Source organism: Nicotiana attenuata, unplaced genomic scaffold, assembly GCF_001879085.1.
Source record: "Nicotiana attenuata strain UT unplaced genomic scaffold, NIATTr2, whole genome shotgun sequence".
Taxonomy (NCBI): domain Eukaryota; kingdom Viridiplantae; phylum Streptophyta; class Magnoliopsida; order Solanales; family Solanaceae; genus Nicotiana; species Nicotiana attenuata.
Window position 1 is genome coordinate 335,125 of NW_017670665.1, and position 19,117 is coordinate 354,241.

The 19,117-nt window shown below is 35.9% G+C and overlaps 1 protein-coding gene across 3 annotated transcripts; it reads right to left on the minus strand.

The window, feature by feature from the left end:
- Positions 1-1,788: 1,788 nt before the first annotated feature.
- On the minus strand, positions 1,789-16,897 carry LOC109242051 (ADP-ribosylation factor GTPase-activating protein AGD3-like). Of its 3 annotated transcripts, XM_019408878.1 has the most exons (21): positions 16,336-16,896; positions 15,010-15,086; positions 13,502-13,602; positions 12,938-13,008; positions 12,566-12,625; positions 11,766-11,810; positions 11,152-11,217; positions 10,986-11,033; positions 10,728-10,823; positions 10,572-10,613; positions 8,855-9,070; positions 8,601-8,732; positions 8,289-8,522; positions 8,111-8,197; positions 7,713-8,027; positions 6,198-6,343; positions 6,029-6,119; positions 5,095-5,260; positions 4,785-5,022; positions 3,115-3,183; positions 2,516-2,602 (listed from the first exon to the last, which is right to left on the minus strand). In XM_019408878.1, exons 1-20 carry the CDS (start codon positions 16,390-16,392, stop codon positions 3,138-3,140), a joined length of 2,334 nt encoding a protein of 777 aa, XP_019264423.1. In that variant the 5' UTR covers positions 16,393-16,896; the 3' UTR covers positions 2,516-2,602; positions 3,115-3,137. The 3 variants fall into 3 exon arrangements, with proteins under 3 accessions (XP_019264422.1, XP_019264423.1, XP_019264424.1); XM_019408877.1 differs by lacking the exon at positions 3,115-3,183 and having other exon boundaries at positions 1,789-2,602; positions 16,336-16,894; XM_019408879.1 differs by lacking the exons at positions 2,516-2,602; positions 3,115-3,183 and having other exon boundaries at positions 4,914-5,018; positions 16,336-16,897.
- Positions 16,898-19,117: the final 2,220 nt, after the last annotated feature.

Below are 19,117 nucleotides of genomic sequence, written 5' to 3' on the forward strand. Positions count from 1 at the left end.
TTAAATTAGATAATCTACCCTAGTTGCCTGGTTATTGATTGACACCTATTACAAACTGTTGTCTGTAAATATCTTTTAAGTGATTTAATAGTGTACAAATTCATGCTATCAGTTTAAATTCTTATGAAATTTGAAATTTAAGAGCAAATGTCCATGTCTGTTGCAAGCTTTCACAGCCTGGTTAATTTATGGGATTGTTGCATAAATAGCCGGTCAGATTCATTATTTATTTTTCTAGCCGGTATATATAAATTATAGATTGATTATATACAATTATATATATTATACATATAATATACATCTGTCAGGTATTTTTAGTTTAAGAAATGGCTATTTGGGTTAATTCTTCTTAATTTATCAAGGAAAGCCCATATTGTTCCCCGCATTCAACTTTGATCCAGCTTATATGCAGAAGAATACCAGGTTCATTCTTTAGTAATTAACCTTTAAGTCTCAGTATAAAACCTGCAAAACTTTTGAAATTTAAAAATTTCCCATTTTTCTGCTATACTCCTCCTAACTCGGTCTATTTCATTTGGAGCATAAAATATTCCTAGAAGTGGGGTTTAAGAGTGAAGACAGTTAAGGTTCTTAACTTGAGGTAAATAATAGTTTAAACAAACATTTCTTATGGTTAAGACTGTTAAATATCTTTCTTAAGGAGTTTTGCATAAACCTTAAAAGACATGTAATACGAACCAGAGGGGTATTGTTTCGTATATTACTAGGAAGCAATAATTAGTGTGCCTAAGTCCTACCCATGTCAAAGAAGGAAGCACAACTTGGTAGCTTTCACTTTCCTATCAACATATATGTTGTGTAACTTTTGAGTAAATGCAGAATACACATAACCGAATAGCAAACTTATTCTTTTTTGGGAACATACATCACCAGCAGATAGCAGTTGGTATTGGAGAAAATTAAACTCGTTGAAAGGCCAAATGATAAGCTGGAATCATAGAGGGGAGTACACATTAACTCCAAAGGGTGATTACTCTGTGACTAAAAGCTATGTAGCTGACTTAATTTATGATGCCAAGGCAAAGAGTAATTGTGTGGCTTGCTTACCATGATAAACTGCTAACAAAAGAGAGGTTGATGATGGAAACTGTTGTCTTAGTGAGGAAGGTGTTCCTGAAACACAGCATCATCTATTTGCAGAATGTACTTGGATAACTCAAGTGAGAAATGCACTGGTTAGTTGGGCTGGGATTTCCATCCAGAAGAAAGGGATCATGTAGAGTTTACAATAGTTCAAAAGAAGACAGACATTGGCGGCAGTATAAGAAGGAACTGCTATATAGGGGGGAGTGCAATGATCTATCACACCTGGCAAGCCAGGAACTGGAAATTGTTCGAGAATACCAAGAGTATACTATAAAGCAGATTCAGAATGAGCTTAGGGAAAGAATAGGTGAACTGCATAGATACAGGACTACTCTTAGGAACAACTGTTTCATTAATAGATTATGTAACTAGTTTGGGACTCCAACAGTGGACTCTGCCTTGTATTCATATAGTTTTCGAGGTCTAGTTGTTAAGAACAACCTTCCTATAAGGGGGTTATAACACTGGATGCTCTTTTAAGTGTACAAAGTTTTGTTGTTAATGTTAATTTCACAAGTTATTACCAAAAAACTTATTCGTTTTTGCTCCTTAATATTAAGGGACTCGATATGTTGAATTAAGTGAGATTTGCGCCTTTGTGGCCTTTGATGCTCATCTCAAGGTCTTTAATTTATATATGCGTTACAAACAGCTAGAACTCTGATAACTTCTACAAAAAAATTAAAAAGAATAATGATTAAATATTAAAACTACAGCTCTTATGGCAAGGCACATACTATACTCAATTTCCCATCAATTGCTTTAGGTACAAATGAATAATGAAACTATCATTTACCAACCTCTTGATCTTGGAAAATTAACCAGTAAGCTATATTGAATACTCCTGGCAATACAAGCAAGCTATGTATCGCATGTCTCCTCGATTTCTTCAGCTCAATCAGCAAGCTGCTATACAAAAATTTCACCCACTTTATATGGTAGCTTATTCTGTTCAAACCATCAAAATCAATTCATAATGCATGTATAACTGCTCCACTGCCTACTTCTTCAAGAGCTGCAGAACTAGGATAACGAAAGAAACCAAAGGGGAAAAAACTAATAATGAGGAATACAGATGAAGCAGCTTAATGCATGGCCTCAAACTCTTTTACTAAAGCTGAAATTGTTGCATTTTGTAGGAACGACAAGCCTGAAGCACAAGCTAACTGTCTCTCGTAGCTTTAGAAATGTGGTACAACTCCGCGGAGGAAAAGCACCAGTTCTCTGAATCATTAATGTCAGAAAGCCTGCTTATTTCAATATTTCTCTGGCAGAATGAAGCTAAGGATTGAGAAGGCTCTAGCACTTCCAAATAACTCCAACGTCATTTTTGAAGATAATGCAATTCTAAGTGGTCTACCTCAGATCTTTGTGCTGGTGCTATCCTATTGTGACTTTCAGGAGAGCGAGAATCTCCACATCATCCAGGGCTGATTCTTCGACAAGGTGGAAAGGAGTCTTACCTTCCTTATCAACAGCTTGTGGGTCAGCCCCCCTGTTCGAAAGAATATTATATTGGTTAAAGAACATTACAGAAATTTATACAACTGATTGCAACTGTAAGTTATCGATTTCAGCAGCATTACAGAAAAGACTAAAACTGTCAGTTATCAATTTCAGCGGCATTAGCTAATTGTCAACATTACTTTAATGATTTAAATATCAGAATTAACTCCATTATCATTTAAAAATCATCAGTTCTCCTTCAAATCTGAGGCCACTATCACCAATAGAAGATTTGAAAGTGTAATGGGGTACTAACTAAGCAGTAGAAAGTTTATGTCATTTATCTATACAAAGAACATAATCCTCCAGAAAAGTCAAGGAATAGAACTAGTCTATTAAGCTGGCTCTACTACCCGATGAAGTAAAACAGTAATCAACTACCATTCTTCCATTTTCTAAGCCTTAATCAGATGGAAGCAGTTTTGAAATTTGAGAGCAGAATTTGTTATGTTCTAGCTCAGAACGAAAATTAGTGCATGGTAAAAACCATTATATACGCACCCTATAAATCCTGGAGAATTGGTTTAAGCTCCTCTACTTGTATACTGAACCCGAACCTCAGAAGTTGTCCTTTGTAAAACGAGATATTACAAAACATCAACATCAATAAATAATTCTTCTGTTTTACGCTATAAAAGGCAAGTTCTACAAAACAGTTATGTGACCATCAATGTTGTGCAGATGTTAATGTGGATGTGTGGTCATACGAGTTTATACAAGATTAGAAATGGTCAATTAACAGAAGGTACAAGTAGCTATAGATGAAAAAAATGAAAAAAGGTAGCCTAAAATTATCTGGTCATATTCTATGTGGACCTCCAAATGCAGCAGCATGCAGGATGATGCCAAAATGATTGAAGGTGTTAAAAGAGGACGAGGGGGAGTGTCTCTCCAACAACTTAAGATGAGATGGTCAGAGACTTCAGCATTTGTACCCACGTGGGGCTGGAATCATTGTGGTTCAGTGATTGACCGAAGGGAAACATTCAATAACTAATTCCTTTGTGATTTATGAATGTTAGCATCAAACTGCTTGATAGAAAGTCATAACCTCCCTCTGACTCTGAAAAGCATGAACTCAATTGCTTTCCCCTGAAATTCAGCTGGAGTTTAACGATCATGCATTAATACAGCGATTTGATATCTTCTAACTAGTTCCCTGTCCTACAAGCAATACAAAGTGCAGAAGCTACCCAATCTTACTTCTTTATCGGACTCCTTTTAACATGCTTGTATTCCTTAAATGACAATTACAACTTGGCTTCAATTTCTATAGTTTTTTAATTATCTTCTGCATTTCTGCTACTCTATGATTTAGCAGCAATTTGCTAATGTGGCTTCTGTGTATGTATTTCTCTCACAACTGTATGTCAGGAGTCTAATCCACGAACATATCTGTACTTGGAAAAGGGGAGGATGTCTTTCACTTAGTGATAGGAGACATCATGCACGTGTTACTCGAGATCTGATTGCCTAAATCTGTGTCATAAAAGATTTTATATATTATTTTCATCATTTTTTGGGGTTGTTGGGGGGAAGGGGTTGTTATTAAGACCTATTTTAGTATCTAAAAGGTGATCTCACATGCAGAGACTCAAGCCAGGAGGAGGTGAGTTTGATATTTCCCAAGCTGAGGAAGTGCACAAAGATTCTGGTATTTGGTATGTGAAGGTCAAACCAACCTCTTAGAGGTTTAGCCTGCTACTTTATCCATATTTATCCCCAAACTGAGCACAATGTACCCGAATGGTAAAAGAGGCGCATGTTCAGCATGAGAATACTTTACATGATTGCATCAGCTGAAAGTTAAAATCGTGACTTTGTAACCAGTTCCCACTAAATAAACTTTTAGAGGGTTCCATAGTTCCTGAACCAAACTTGGGATAATAATTACTACGACCAATAAGATAGCTGGATTTAACCAGTAAAAACACACCCCTAGTGCTTGGAATCACATTCTCTGAGTACAAACGTATAGCTGTGGACCTCCCCAATGTTTTTACCTATATGGATATATAGGATGCAGTAACCTATATTGTGAACCTCCTTAGTAACTTCTATGCAAATGCAGATGTCTGGACATCAGCCTCACAGCAAGAGTTTTATTATCAAACTGAATATATAATTAAGAGAAGAAAGGATTAGCACTGGTCTTAGAACCAAAGAAATACCTTGAAAGTAATAGTTTGGCAATTTCAGTTCTTCCTCTTAAGAAACTATGATGTAATGGGATCTGACCACGTGAATCGCAAGCATTTATGTTAGCACCATGCTGCAGAAGCAGCTCTACCATGCCAATATCAGCAGTTTGGCAAGCTAGGTGAAGCAGGGAACAGCCATCAAGAAATTCATCAGAGGAATGGTCTTCACTTCCACTTTGTGGGTTCAAAGAGCTTGAACAATCACTGCCTAGGAAATTGAAATTATAATCAGGGTTTGTATGTCAATGCAATCTCAATATATCACTAGAGAAAGACGTACCAACTGATGCTTGCGTGTAGACTGAATTAACATCTGCTTGATAGACAACAATTAGTCGGTATACAGTTTTCTTGTCATTTTTACGGACACCTTCCCCCAACTGTTGTGCCACAGAAAGCAAGTGCCCACTGTCTGCCACTTTGTGAACAAAACGTTTTTCTGCATACTGCAACCATAAGAAGACTTAGCAAGTGAAGATTAACGACCTTGCCAAATATGCCATACAGAAGCGTATGTTTTAAGAGAGGTTTTCCCAAAAACACATACATACAGAACCAGCATACCATTACCATATATTTGTTCATTCAAGGCACTAGAAAGTATGCAAATTGCATTGCGTGAGACCATAAGATTATGCAAGGCCATTAATCGCCAAAAAAGGTTGTAGCACTTTACTAGAGGGACTAAGTTAGTAGGCCAGACAAAATACTCCGTGCTCAACAGCATCATGAGCCAAGGGGAAATTCTTCAGTTAACGCACCTGGAGCAGCCAAACCAGACCTTGGACCAATGATGCTGCGAATTGCAGCAGCCGTACTGTAGGAGGCCTACATCTGCTATGCTCTGAACTTTAGGTAGGAGACTACTAAGTCCCATATAAGACCTCAGATAATACTAGGTCGCTCCACATGCATAATGTGCAGTGCCAGTCCGCTAATCAGGTGGGGCAGCCGTACAGCAGAAGGCTCATGAGTTATGGTATGACGTATAAGTGGGAGATATTATCTATGATAATAAGCCTACATAATTAGTGAGTCAACAAGACGGGCATAGTGTGCAACATCCACCAATGGTGACATTAAGGGCTAACCAAATGATTGAACTAGAGGGATAAGGTAAAAATATAGACTTTAGAGGAAAACAAATACTATGTGAAGCTATCACTCGAGGACAGAGAAACGGCTAGGAGAACATGTTGACAATGTAGTGGTACCTTTGCATGGATGAATTTCTCCTTCACTGAAATATGATCATCGACACTGGGTTTGCAAAAGAACTGTTTGTGTTTCTGGGACTCCAAAAACCTAGAGCAACCAGTTGACACTTTTCAATAAAGAAGAACAATAACAATAATTTAAATCATGCTGAATTTTCAAAGTTACCGCATTGGTATTTCATCTGCCTGAAAAGTTCTTCTTGGATGCAACAAACCCTCCCAAACAGAATTCACGAACACATTACCAAGTGCCTGGAATAGGGTTATGACTGAAGGCTCCCACACTTTAACATCAAGTGTCAAGGATCTTACCTAATTTCAAAGTTGCAGTTGAGCTGTTAGGAATACTTCAAATTTTGCATAATCATCTGAAAAGCTCTATAAAATGCAATGATCTAAGCAAGTCCAGTGCATAATAAAGGAGTTCAAGTATTTTCCATCCAAACTATAAAAGGGAAATGGACAAAGGACTTGAATTTAACTGAAAAAACATTTTTTTTCATCCAGCTCATTTTAGGGTAATTTTCCTTTGGATACTCCAAAATTAACAGAATATATAACTAAGCTTTTGTCTTTTCTTCTACTTTCACTTGTCTCAATTTTTTCAATGATCATCATTTATATCACATTACAGGCCATGTAAATCTGAACTTGTGTTTATGCTAAAAACAAACTGGTCTAAACATGATTCCTTGTAGAAGTATAAGATATTGGAGTATAGAGAGAAACAATATATAGAGAAGATCAAGTATTTTAAACTAGGAAATAGTAGAACAATGACCTACCTGGGAATGATCAAGTGGACAACCCCTTCCATAAGTTTAAACATAATGAGATTGAATATAAACTGAAGTATCTTAACCATCATGTCCCACTCTCACCTATCCTTTAACCTATCTAGGTACTTCAAAAATTTCAGGAACAATAAGAGTTCCTATGTGGCATCAAGAAGTTGAGCAGTCGTAGATGAGCTATATCCTTTTACCTTGATCTCTCATATCTGCAGAAATTCTGTTTCACTTTATCTTTATTTATTAACTAATCTCCACTAACTTAGCAGCTGAACCAGTACAAATCATTGAAACTATGACTACCAATCACATAATTATTCAAGAAGCTCGTTTTTCGAAACTGTATTCATGTATTTTTTAGCACTACATCAGAGAACCTATATAATTACTTAAATAAATTACTTACCACTATTAGAATGAGATGGGCTCAGAATGGTGCAAAATAGATATAGAGGATTCATATAACCCCAACTTGTCTTGCATTGAGGCGTAGCGGATAGATTGATGTTGTGTCATGTTTTAGACAGACATGCAAGTGGTTCTAATTAGTCACCAGGTTTATGAATTACACTACATATTCCACAAAAGAATCCATTCTCTTCTCATGAATTGAGTTGTCTAGATAAATCCATAATAAACATTGGAATTTCCAGCTTGGCTATATTCCCCACATATAATATAGAGAAACACTACACAGACACATAATCTGATATAATGACTATCAGAGCATGTGTGGTGTAACATGATGACAGGTCCTTTCACTGGGGAGAGATTTAGGAAGGTGTCTTGCCCAGTTGCCCCTAACTAAAGACAAAGTGGAGAAAAACTAAAAGCCTGATTATTACAAAAGTAAAGAAGCTTGGGTGCAAAAGGCAGCACATTTGACTTGCCTTTGATATATGTACACCAAGGTTACGGTGAATGCCAGAACATTCAATGCATATAAGAATACCAAGATTTAAAGAAGCCCACTCTGGTTCTGGAGCACCACAATCAGCACATTTATCGTTCCCAGGTATCCTCTTCAGTACTTCAACTGGTTTCTCTGTTTTCATGCTGGGGAGGTGTGATGCACTTTTGGATTGGCGTATGGAACTCCTAGCAATGAAATCCCTCCCGGATGTGCACTCCTCCATCGTCCTTTGACCATGACTGGTGGGACTTCCTATAGACCTACTTTTCATAGTGGGACTCACGGAGAAATGCTACAACATGAACCAGTATCATTAGGAAGTGACAAAAACTGGAACTGGAGTAACAACATTAACGTTAATACTTAATATTTTACCCTTTCAGGTGTCTGGGAACTCAACAAAGAGGTAATAACTCCTGTTATTTTTTCTATCCAGTCCATTTGTTCTGCTGCGCTCTCTGCCTGGATGTCCAAAAGACAACTTTACTTAAAACTGTTAATTACATATTGTGTTAAAAACAAGTTCTCTCAATGCAGCTCTTGCTTAGTTCACCTGCAAAGTATAACTCTTTGTAGGTGAAATTATTCTGAAGCAAAATCTCAGATCCGATTGCTCTGCATCCGCTTTTATTGTTGATGTCAGTAGGTTCACTGTACGACGTGCAACAGGTTTTTCATCATGTACACCTCCATGATAATGAGAAGAAAGCCAACTACTCCGGTGTGCTGCTCCTGGTTCTGTGGAAAAACTTCTATGTGAAGAGAGTGGATTGGCAGATCCCTGAAACTGCACCATTCGCTTTTGAGCGAGCATAAATAGTAGCCAGAAGAACGTGCTAAAAGACCAGTTTATCCGATAACTTACAGAGGACCTGCTCTTTTGTGTTCGATAATAGTACAGAATTCCTCGGCTATCTAGAACAAAGAATCTTCTCTTCCAGTCACCTCTTAAGTTAGATGAACGCTTTGAGAGATACCCTTGTTTTATAGTTTGTACCTAAACTATTGAAATCTTAGCTATAGAAATGGTAATCGGAAGAGCTTTTGGAAGAAATAATAAGAATCTCTAAAACATCAGAGAAAATTATTTGCCTATGATTGCAGCCTCACAGCGTGTACCTTTCCTTCTGAAGTAGACTGCATTACTGCCTCTATCAATTTTTGAGAACTTCTGGAAGAATGTTGTATGACATCAGCATTTGAAGAACTGTGAGGACCATTGAATGACCGCCTGCTTTCTTGATCGACTTCTCTCCTATACTCTTGCATTTTTCCATTGAGAACTGCCTGCTCATGTGTGGAGCTTTCTCTAGACCTTTGTGCATAGGCCAAGACCTAGAATAACCACAGACCTTGTAACCCATTAAGAAAGGAGAGAAGTAACTGAAAGGTGCCATAAACACGACTTCAGTTAGTCATTGAGGTAAACTTCCTCAATGTTGTATACTACCAAATCCACTGTGAATAACAAACGCACAAAAAGAATAAGGAAAAAGAAGGATTTACCAGCAGAACATTCAGCTCAGGTCAGTCAAGAAAGAACTTTACCATAGAAACAAAAAGAGAAACTGAAAATTTTAACAATCGTGTTAGCTCTTGATAATTAAGAAGCCAAAACTGCTCCAGTGCCTATCTAGCAATCTTGGGATTGACAATGGAGTAGATAGCCATCCCATGACTCTGATAACTGAGAAAGTACCCCAACAATTTTTGGTTTACCCCCTTCAACATCCTAAATCTATTGAATTGGCGAATACTCAATGGGGTCCAAACACAACCCAAAAATCAATGACTAATGCACAGGCACTAAAATTAGACTGCAAAGCTCGAAAAACCATGGATTAATGAGCATTGGCACAACAAAAATGGTCCACCCAAAACCACTGAAAATGCAGATTGCAAACTAGAGTGAGGCTAAACACACCAGTATGTCGACATAGATCTTAGCCATTTAACAAAATGAGGACAAAAAGATGCTTCTTTCCCAATTTTGGTCTCAACCACGCTGCTGTCAGCTATCTACAATCTCCCCAACACTTAAAACGTAGTGGTTGCAAAAACAATTTAACAAAGATCACCACATGCAACTAACGGTGTACGGTGTTGACCCTGTTGAGTATTTAAGGCATCAATGAATTATTTTTATGTCTTTTTAATTCGTTGAGAGAAATAATGACATCCCTAGGCTCAAATTAAATGGAAATGCATTAGCCCTCGAAACCTCTTCAAGACCCCATGAGATTTCCATGCACTACCAGATAGAGGAAAAAGGCTATGGATAAGCGAAATGGTTTGATCATTTTGGCTTTTCCAGTTCAATAGTTTCTGCCAATCCCCAGCCTTGTTGTGGATGACGAGTACTTTTTTGGCACGTACTGCTATTTAAGTTCTACTAGAGTATAGATCTAAAAACAAAGAGTTCTTCTTCTTATGCTGCCTACAGAGGAAGAGAGAAAAAAGGAACAGGATACTCGCTTCATCATGATATAATGAAAAAAACAGCTGGAGTACAGTTCCTTTTTTTTTTTGTGGTCTAATAAGAAAATCAATATGCATGTTCAATATGTATTCCTAGGTTGCTATACCTGGTTATTTATGGAATTCCAAGCTCACAATGAGCATCTTTTAATAGATTATTGGAGAACCAATAATAAAATAATTTGAGGGAGATCTATAAGAGATGGCACTCATGATCTCATGAAACTGAACACGACAATTTAGTTTTGTAAATGGACCATTATCATCCCTTCCAATTTAAAAGGGTAGAATGCCCTCATGGAAAGAGGAGAGTACAGAAATATTATTTCACAACTAGCTTTAGAACAAGAATAATGACCTGATTGATATAAGGCTCCATCTGATGCAACAGTTCATACCCCTGTACATGACGTAGTATCTTAGATTCAGCCATGACGTACTCCATAATGTGAATAACTCTTACATTTCATCATTTCAAGACCTGTTTGCCACTCAAAAGAAAACAGAAAATGACCTGTTTGAAATACTGAAGATGAGCATCCATAGTCAAGCTAACAGCTTCCAAAAATTCGTACTTCTTTTTGGCCTCAACAGAAGAAAGAGCTCCAACCTGATCTTGTTTTGACGCATTGCAAATATTAGATGGTTGCTATTTGTCAACTGAATCATTATTTAGTTACTGACTCCCAAAGAATGTACATACATAAATATGTCTATAGGTGTGTTTGGGAGGAGGGCTGGAATTGAAGAATTGCAAATTAACTTAGTTTACCAGATTAAAGCGGGTATGCTCAAAAGCCGACCTTGCATAGTAAAGTTCCTGGAACAGATCTCCACCAAATTAGAATTTAAAAGAGAATGGACCCATAAACTGCCTAATCAATCAATTACACAAAGAGGGAAACTGATCTTCAATTTTAAGAACCAATATGTGGTACCTCCTCAATGGCTGCAGCTATATCCATCCTTGTACTTTTCCTCAATGATAGGAACTTCTCGCGGACCTGAACAAAAGCAGTATAGGGTATTTTCAGTAGGCTATAACCCAAACAAATGTCAAGATATTTCCATATGTTTAGACATGGGAGCAAGAAGTGGAAAGGCCATCTTCTGTGCTGGATCCTGTAACCAAGGATATTAGGATCTTGAACGTCTGTCATGCAGAAAGGAAATATCCAAAGATCCATTTTCTGAAAATCTCCATAATGAAATGACAAAATTTTACCAGATCCAAATCAGTCAATGTTTGACAACGGGGACAAAATGTCAACATAAAATAGGAAATCTTTTCCGACAAACAGCAAAACGAACTTGATCACTCCGCATTGCCTATCCTTTCACTAATGGTATTCAAGAGTGCTAGTTAAGTCAGCCATTTCATAGGGGAAGGACATTTATCGAACTAGGCAACAATTACATTCAGTTTCAATTAGAAGTCACTCCATTATAAAAAAAAATTGTACTTGTCAAATTGAATGAGTTATTCTCATAAAAACATGCAAGTCAATCACAAAACAGATATACAGTGTGACTAAAGGGATGTTGTATCCACCTGATCATAAGCTACATCAGCTTTGTCAAAACGCTTCCGAGATTCCTGAAAGTATTGGAAAGTCGTGCAATATCAGGTGAAAGATGCATTTAATGTATATATATATATGTGTACGTGTGTGTACAAGGCAAGAGTGGGAGAAATGAAAAAAGAGATATATATGGTTGACATGGGAAAATTGAGTTGTTTAAGATCAGATTGGGCTGGTCAAATAAAGGTTGAGTATGAAACATAGCAAAAACTAACCCACTGAATGTTATTGGTGGGTCAAAATGGATTCCATTCAACCCACTGATAATTAGTTTCCACTGCAGAGTGCCCTCCCTCAAATCAAATTTTATGTCTCTATGCACCATTCGGTAAATAAAGAAATCTACTAACCAAGAGAAAGTATTCAATATCTCTGAAAAATGGAAATGATTCGTCTGTTGAAACTAGTTGCTTGCCTAGGGTCGGGTCATTTCAAGAAATTCTCCAGTTGAAATACAATGTCATGAAAGTAAAAAATATACCTATTTAGAAACTACATGCGAAATGTTACAAATTAATATGTCTTTAATTTATTATAACAAATTAGGCAAAATTTGATATACATTTGCTTAATTTATAACTCAATCTGAAACAGAGAACATAAACCTCATTTCAGAAGCTTAAAGAGAGAACGTTTCCTATTTAGTTAGGAAGCCTTATGGCCTAAGTAGGACCCATGGCACGGGAATAATGGGAAATTTTACCACGTCTCTGGTTTTTCGAATTTAGTTGGAGCCATAAAGCCTGGCGGAAGATTCAGCCAATTTTACCTTGACTTGATGATCAATGCTAGCCATATGTAGTAATCGATCATTTAATATTTGCTCTACCTAAGAAAAAAAATTGAAGGTGTCAGTAAAAGATACTAACCAAACAATGATATTTCAAAAGTCACACACCATAGTAACTTAGACCTTGCTGTCAAAAGAAAATTCTAGAATAGATATATGCACTTCTAAAGTCAGATTGGCATAGGAAAGTTACACTTTTTAAAGTAATGTAGCATATTAACAAAAAATCAATGCACAGAAATTTGGGAATCAAATATGATAATGCAGAACAAAAGACTCTAAATCACCACTAACACTTCGATAAATGGCATAATGGCTGAACTACAGATAATATAGGGAGGCAACTGCTACCTGTGATCGAAGAACTTCTTTGTATGTTCCAATCTCTCTCAGGGCGATAGCAAATTTAACCATATCAGGGCCTAAGAATGCAACTCACGTGTATCAATATAAATTGGCTGAGGAATTTGACACTAGATTCTTTGTTAAGTAGAGCTTACTGCAGAAAATCAATACAATGTTTGCAAACAAGGTTAATTGAGCTTGACAAGGATAGCAAAAGATGCAAATCTGTTCCATACAGCCATTCACCTTTTAACTTTTAGCTAATAATAGAAACACCAGAAGTTGATTAAGAAAAATCAGTGGTAACAGCAATTCATAATTTAGAATTTAGAAATCGCTATATACTATTTGTGGATAGGTAGTCCTATATCCTAACAAAATACTTCCTATGAGAAATGAGGTTTTTGTTGGTCGTAAGTGTCCTCTAGATGTTGCTCATAGTGATGTCTTCGCAAGTGTAACCTCTATATAGTTAACTTTCTCACGATGTTCATGCTTTTGTTGTTCGTGTTCAACAATTCACAAGATTTATATGGCAAGCTGTACGCAAAGATAAAGACAAAACGGAACCTCCAAATGAAACAGCAACAGGATCAGTGTGCCCTCCTCCAAAGGTTTCAAGAGAACTGGCAAAAGCTATGTCTCTATCATATGCTTCCCCAAGACCTTCTCTATAAATTCGAAAAAAGAATGAATGAATCTTATAAACAACACAAAACTTGTGCAAGAGTTAGGATTATTTATGGAATAAAATATTCTAACTTTGATGTTTGATGACATCCTTGAAAAGAAGATTGTATATCTATTTGCATTAAGTGCACATACTGGTGTGCCATTTTATACTCATTAAGTGGAACACACTGCAATAGTCCATCCATAAGCCCAAATAGTTCGAAGACGCAAATGTTGAAAGATACAATCAGGTAAGCAAGTACAGAATTACTTGCCAAAGGAACTTCAATTAAGCGGAGGACGGATATAGAAGATAGAGGAAAAGCACTGTCAAATTAATACAGATAAGACCATAATATGCTCTGCAGGATAAAATTGGATGTAAATACGACAACAATCTGATAATGAAACTGAATGGGACTTAAAATTCCCAAAATTTATTATGGTGGACAGTTCAAAACTGTTAAAAGAAGAGGATTAACATACAGGTTGATGAACATCTAAAATACTGGGCATCAAGTGAGATGATGAAGTGAGGCTTGGGGATTAAACCTTCTATGTTGCATTTCCACGACTATCTATTTTCTTTATTCTTCTCATCAATACCCTAATCACAATGTCAAAATCCACTCGGAAGAACTTCCACTCAGGTCATGTTAGGACATGGAAAATCCTTCATTTCTTTTTTAATCCCTCATGTGTGCTCTTAAAACCTAAAGATTAAGGATGTGCTGTTAGCAGAAAGTCATAAATACACTAATATAAGATTCTGTTTAAACGATTCTACGTGTTGATTGAGCACAATATGACTGATTATACAATCTTGCAATGTGCTACGGCAAGGGCAATATTTCATGAAATTTTTTCTTCCTATGTCCCAAAAAGAATGGCCAGGTTCGAGGTATGAGGATTAACACATCTAATTTTCAGCGTAAATACGAATAAAAATCCTGAAACTACATAAAAAGTACAGTAGATAACAATTTTTGGAGTCAAAAATATTTCAAAATGTTTTAAAAATCATAGCAAAAGACAGCACTGTTCGACTCTCCAAATAGTAATAGCACCATATAAAATGGAACAGAAGGAGTATAACAAGATATTATAAAAGTTTGGGGTTATAACAAGATAATAATGGTAAGATTTTACGAAGTTGTATTCCGTTTTTTAGAAGATGATGTATGAAATTCTACCCTTTCTTATGTGCAACAAAGTTAAAATACTTTTTGCTGCTAGAGCTTTGTTATTGAGTTTCTTGTTGTTATCCATACAGACCTTCCTCTCTTCCAACCGTTGTTCTCTCTTCTCTACTAATCCCTTTATACATAAGAACCACTTAATAATGAAGCGTGCCGTGCAACATAACTAATGAAGACAAGTTGATAGAGCAACATAAAGAGACTTACGTGTACTTTCGACATCCTTTATAAAACTTTAGACATTTATCCCTCAACAATTCGGAATCTTCCTCCAAAGCTTGGATCTGTTCCACCAAGTACAATATTTAAGGATCCACACTCGTGGGTCAGAGAAAAGTAGAAATGGTTAGCATATTCTTCAGCCTACAGATATCCATATTAAACTAAAACACGCCATGGAAAAGGCTTAAGCTTTTATGTGAGCGTAAGTCATATCAAACTGCATCTAGAAAATTCACACAGGACTAGATACACCACCTAGCATCTAACTAAAGACTATACCACATATAAGTAATAATACGTTGCATTTAAATCTTAGACAACATGTTTTCATGTTGATAACAAGGAAAACAAGTCTCCAAGTCTCTACTAATGGAAAGATATCTTTTGCAACCTCCGTTTCATACACTATAATTCCTTGGTTCCCTCTTCAAAAACACCTTAATCATGATAACCTCGCAGTTCATACCAGGCAAACCACAGTCGGCAAATGCACTCAACAAAGATAAGGTTTTCAGTTATACACACACACACACTCTCTTACTTTCTCAACATACATAAGTACATACTTTCTCGACATACACTTCACTTCTTAAGACTACACGATCTAGTTTTAATATAAAACTAAAAAAGAAAGAAAAGGGGTAAAAGAGAGTATGTCCATAATTTAACAACTAAAGTATTACTATAGTAGTATTGATATTCACAAGCATAAACCTCAAAAAGTCAAAGTTTAAACTAACAATAAATAAAAGGTTGATTGCTCATCTTTCATCTACATCCTACTTTAAACCTCAGAAAGTCAAAGTATCTATCGATCAAATTTTAAATAGAAAAAAAAAGTAGTCAAATGTTGATTACTCTGCAGTTATCCAAGCAGAAAACGTTCAACCAAAATTCATGAATTACTATTCATTTGGCAGAAACTTATTGTAATTTCTTAACAACTAATCATCATGAGGCTACATACACACCAAATCATCAGTACCAACGGCAGTAACGGAGCTAAAGGTACCGAAGGGTGCTCAATCAAATCCCCTAATTGGTCCGCAAATTACACTGCAAATAGGGTAAAACTTTTTTTTTTTTTTTTGTATATAAATAAACTGTTGAATCCGCTTAATATAAGGGAAGCTACTAGGTACAGCATTTAAGCATTTTGTTGAATGATTCCTAACTCCGTCAGTGACCAACGGTAGCAACTGGCTCTACTAGCAGTATTTTGCGCATGGAGATTTGCGTTTATGAACACACACACACACAAAAATCACAGGATCAGAATGCTAAAGTTTAAAGAATGAATATTTTTGTTACCTGCTGACGAAACATGGGCGAATCGTCAAGCCTGGCAAACATCATTCCGCCCTGCATCTGACTCAAACCAATATCACTCACTCCACCAACTAATAAACTAGACCGAATAATACAACATTAGTTTCTGGGCCCAAATTCGAACTGCAGATCAACCAAATACATTAAGTTTAAAAAAAAAAAAAAGGAAGATCAACCAATTACATGATTCCCAGAAAAAAAGAAAAGAAAAAGGCCGACTTAGAAAAACAGACCCCTTACATAATCTTGAACAATCTTTTGTTAAACACTAGGCAGAGCGAGAAAAAAATAGGGAAACTATGAAGTGAGATTAGTGTTTTGAGGGGAGGTTAACGAAAATGAAGGGAAACAAATTTTGCTGAGCAAATGGGGACCAATGTGCGATATTTCATGGCTGTCACTAAAATACTATAACCCACATCTCCACCTATCTCTTTCATTTCTCATTGGGGGTTAGTTTTCGTTTTTAATGCAGAAGAGGAAAGCGGTCTGATCTGATGATTTCAACTGTCCACTGCGCGCCATGGCATGGCTCGCGCTTCTTCAGTCTATTAGGCTCCCTACAGTTAACTTTTTTTTTTCCATTTTCCTTATAATATCCCATAAAATCATAAATAATATGTTCGGTGTGACAAGGTCATTTTCTATAAAAAAGAAATTTGAAAATATTATATAAATTACTTCAATTAATACCTAAATATTGTTATTAATTTTTAATGCACAAAATTTTCATTAATGTTATGAAAATAATTATATTGTGGAAAGGAGATTATCCATTTAATACTCCATTGAAGTTTATCTACAAGCAATTGATGCAGGCAGGTTGTAAGCAACTCAATGAAATAATTTGCAGCAGCTTCTTGTTAAACAGGCAGGTTGTAAGTAGCTGATGCATACAACTTACAAGTAGCTCAAGAAAAGCCTTGCAGCTACTTCCTGAAAAGCCTCGCAGCTACTCCTTTCTTCTATAAATAGAGGAGTTTTTAGTTCATTCTGTACATCGGTTTGAAGTTGAATAATATCAATATCTCTCTCTATACTTGTTGTGAGCACGTAATTTTTGTCTCACTGAAAATACTCCCACAAAAATTAATAAATAGATTTTTTTCTTAATTGTTTTTTATTTTTTATAGAATTTTTAGGAATTTTTGGTAATTGTTTGCATGTAGTTGCATTTTTTGTGCACTTTTAATATTTTAAAGTCATAAAAAATACCAAAAATATTTAATTCTTCATTACATAGCATTTTAGGTCTTAGTTGCATTTAGGATTTAATTACTTGAGTTAATTACATTATTAAACAAAATCACAAAAAATATTAGTTATTTTACATTTGTAGCTTTTAATTTTAAATTAGCAATTTCCTTTCGTTATTTTAAGCTAAATTAATTGTTCAAATATTAGAAATAGTTAATTAGGTTTATTTCACAAATTAAATTTTAATTTAGGACCTAATCTAGGTTTTTAATTAATTAGGTTAGAATTTAAAATTAAAAGAAAAAGAAGAAAGAAAACACCCACTATCTCCATACATTTTTATCCTCTGTGTGGAAATGCTATCAACCCAAATAAATCATAATATGGATATTGGAGCTTGGGCCCCCATAAAAATGGCTAACAAACATTGCTATCTCTCTCACCTCTTATATGCATATGATATTACCCTTATGTGTAAAATTGATAAGAAATCCCCTAACACTATTCTTCAGTGCCTTAATTCCTTCTGTACTTTATCCGGACAAAAAATAAATTTAACAAATCGAAAATTATTGTCTCCAAAAACTGTCCAAAAGTCACTTCCAAGGGATTATCTAGACTCTTCAACATTAACATTAGCAAAAATTTTGGAAAATATCTAGGCTTTCCAATTACAAACATAAAGCCTAAATTCTCCGACTACCAATTTATCATAGACAATATGACTATGAAACTAGCATCTTGGAAATCAAACTTCCTAAACATTGTAGGTAGAACCTCCCTTGCCTCATCAGCCCCAAACAGTACCCCTAATCATGCCATGCAATATAATCTCCTACCAACAAAAATAACAAAACACATTGACAAATTACAAAGAAAATTTGGGAGACTACTAACACATCCAAAAAAATGCATCTAATCTCTTGGGATATCTTAATCAGGAATAGGCTTAATAGAGGCCTTGGCATCCATTCTGCTAAAGATAAAAATCTAGTCAGCTTAGCTAACCTTGCTTGGAGACTGATCCAAAATCCTAATAAACCCTAGTTAAAAACCTTCTCCTCCATTTACAACTCCTCTTTAAATCTGAAGAACACTTCCTTCATTTGGAAAAGTGTTATTAAAGGATAGGAAGTATGTTCCATGGGCACTAAATGGATCCCCCATACTCACTCCACCATGAACATATGGGATTCAAACTGGATCCCAAAATCAAAAAACCTTAGACAACTGGTGGAAGGTCCCCTCCCCTCATCCAGTGGCGACCTCACAATTACTGACATTTGGCATAACAATAATTGGGATCTTAACAAAATTCCTTTTGACCTCCCCATAGATATCAAAAATAGTATCCTTTTCTATTCACCCTAGCAACTACTCTCATGATTTATTATTTTGGGACCTAACGGGGGATGGAAACTTCTCCTCTAAAAGTTGTTACAACCTAATTAGGACCAACTCAACGGACTTAACTGATTTCAGTTGGATCTGGTCGTTACAATGCCCTAACAAAATTAAATTCCTACTTTGGAAATGCTATCACAATAGACTACCAACGCGGTCCTAC

Bases quoted from the DNA above. Each gene is read 5' to 3' on its own strand.
- LOC109242051 (XM_019408877.1), bottom strand. From the start codon at position 16,392: ATGCAGGGCGGAATGATGTTTGCCAGGCTTGACGATTCGCCCATGTTT. The intron at 15,087-16,335 runs GTAACAAAAATA...TTGGTGGAACAG, and splicing joins CGCCCATGTTTCGTCAGCAG to ATCCAAGCTTTGGAGGAAGA. The intron at 10,614-10,727 runs GTCATTTTCTGT...CGTCATGTACAG, and splicing joins ATCTTCAGTATTTCAAACAG to GGGTATGAACTGTTGCATCA.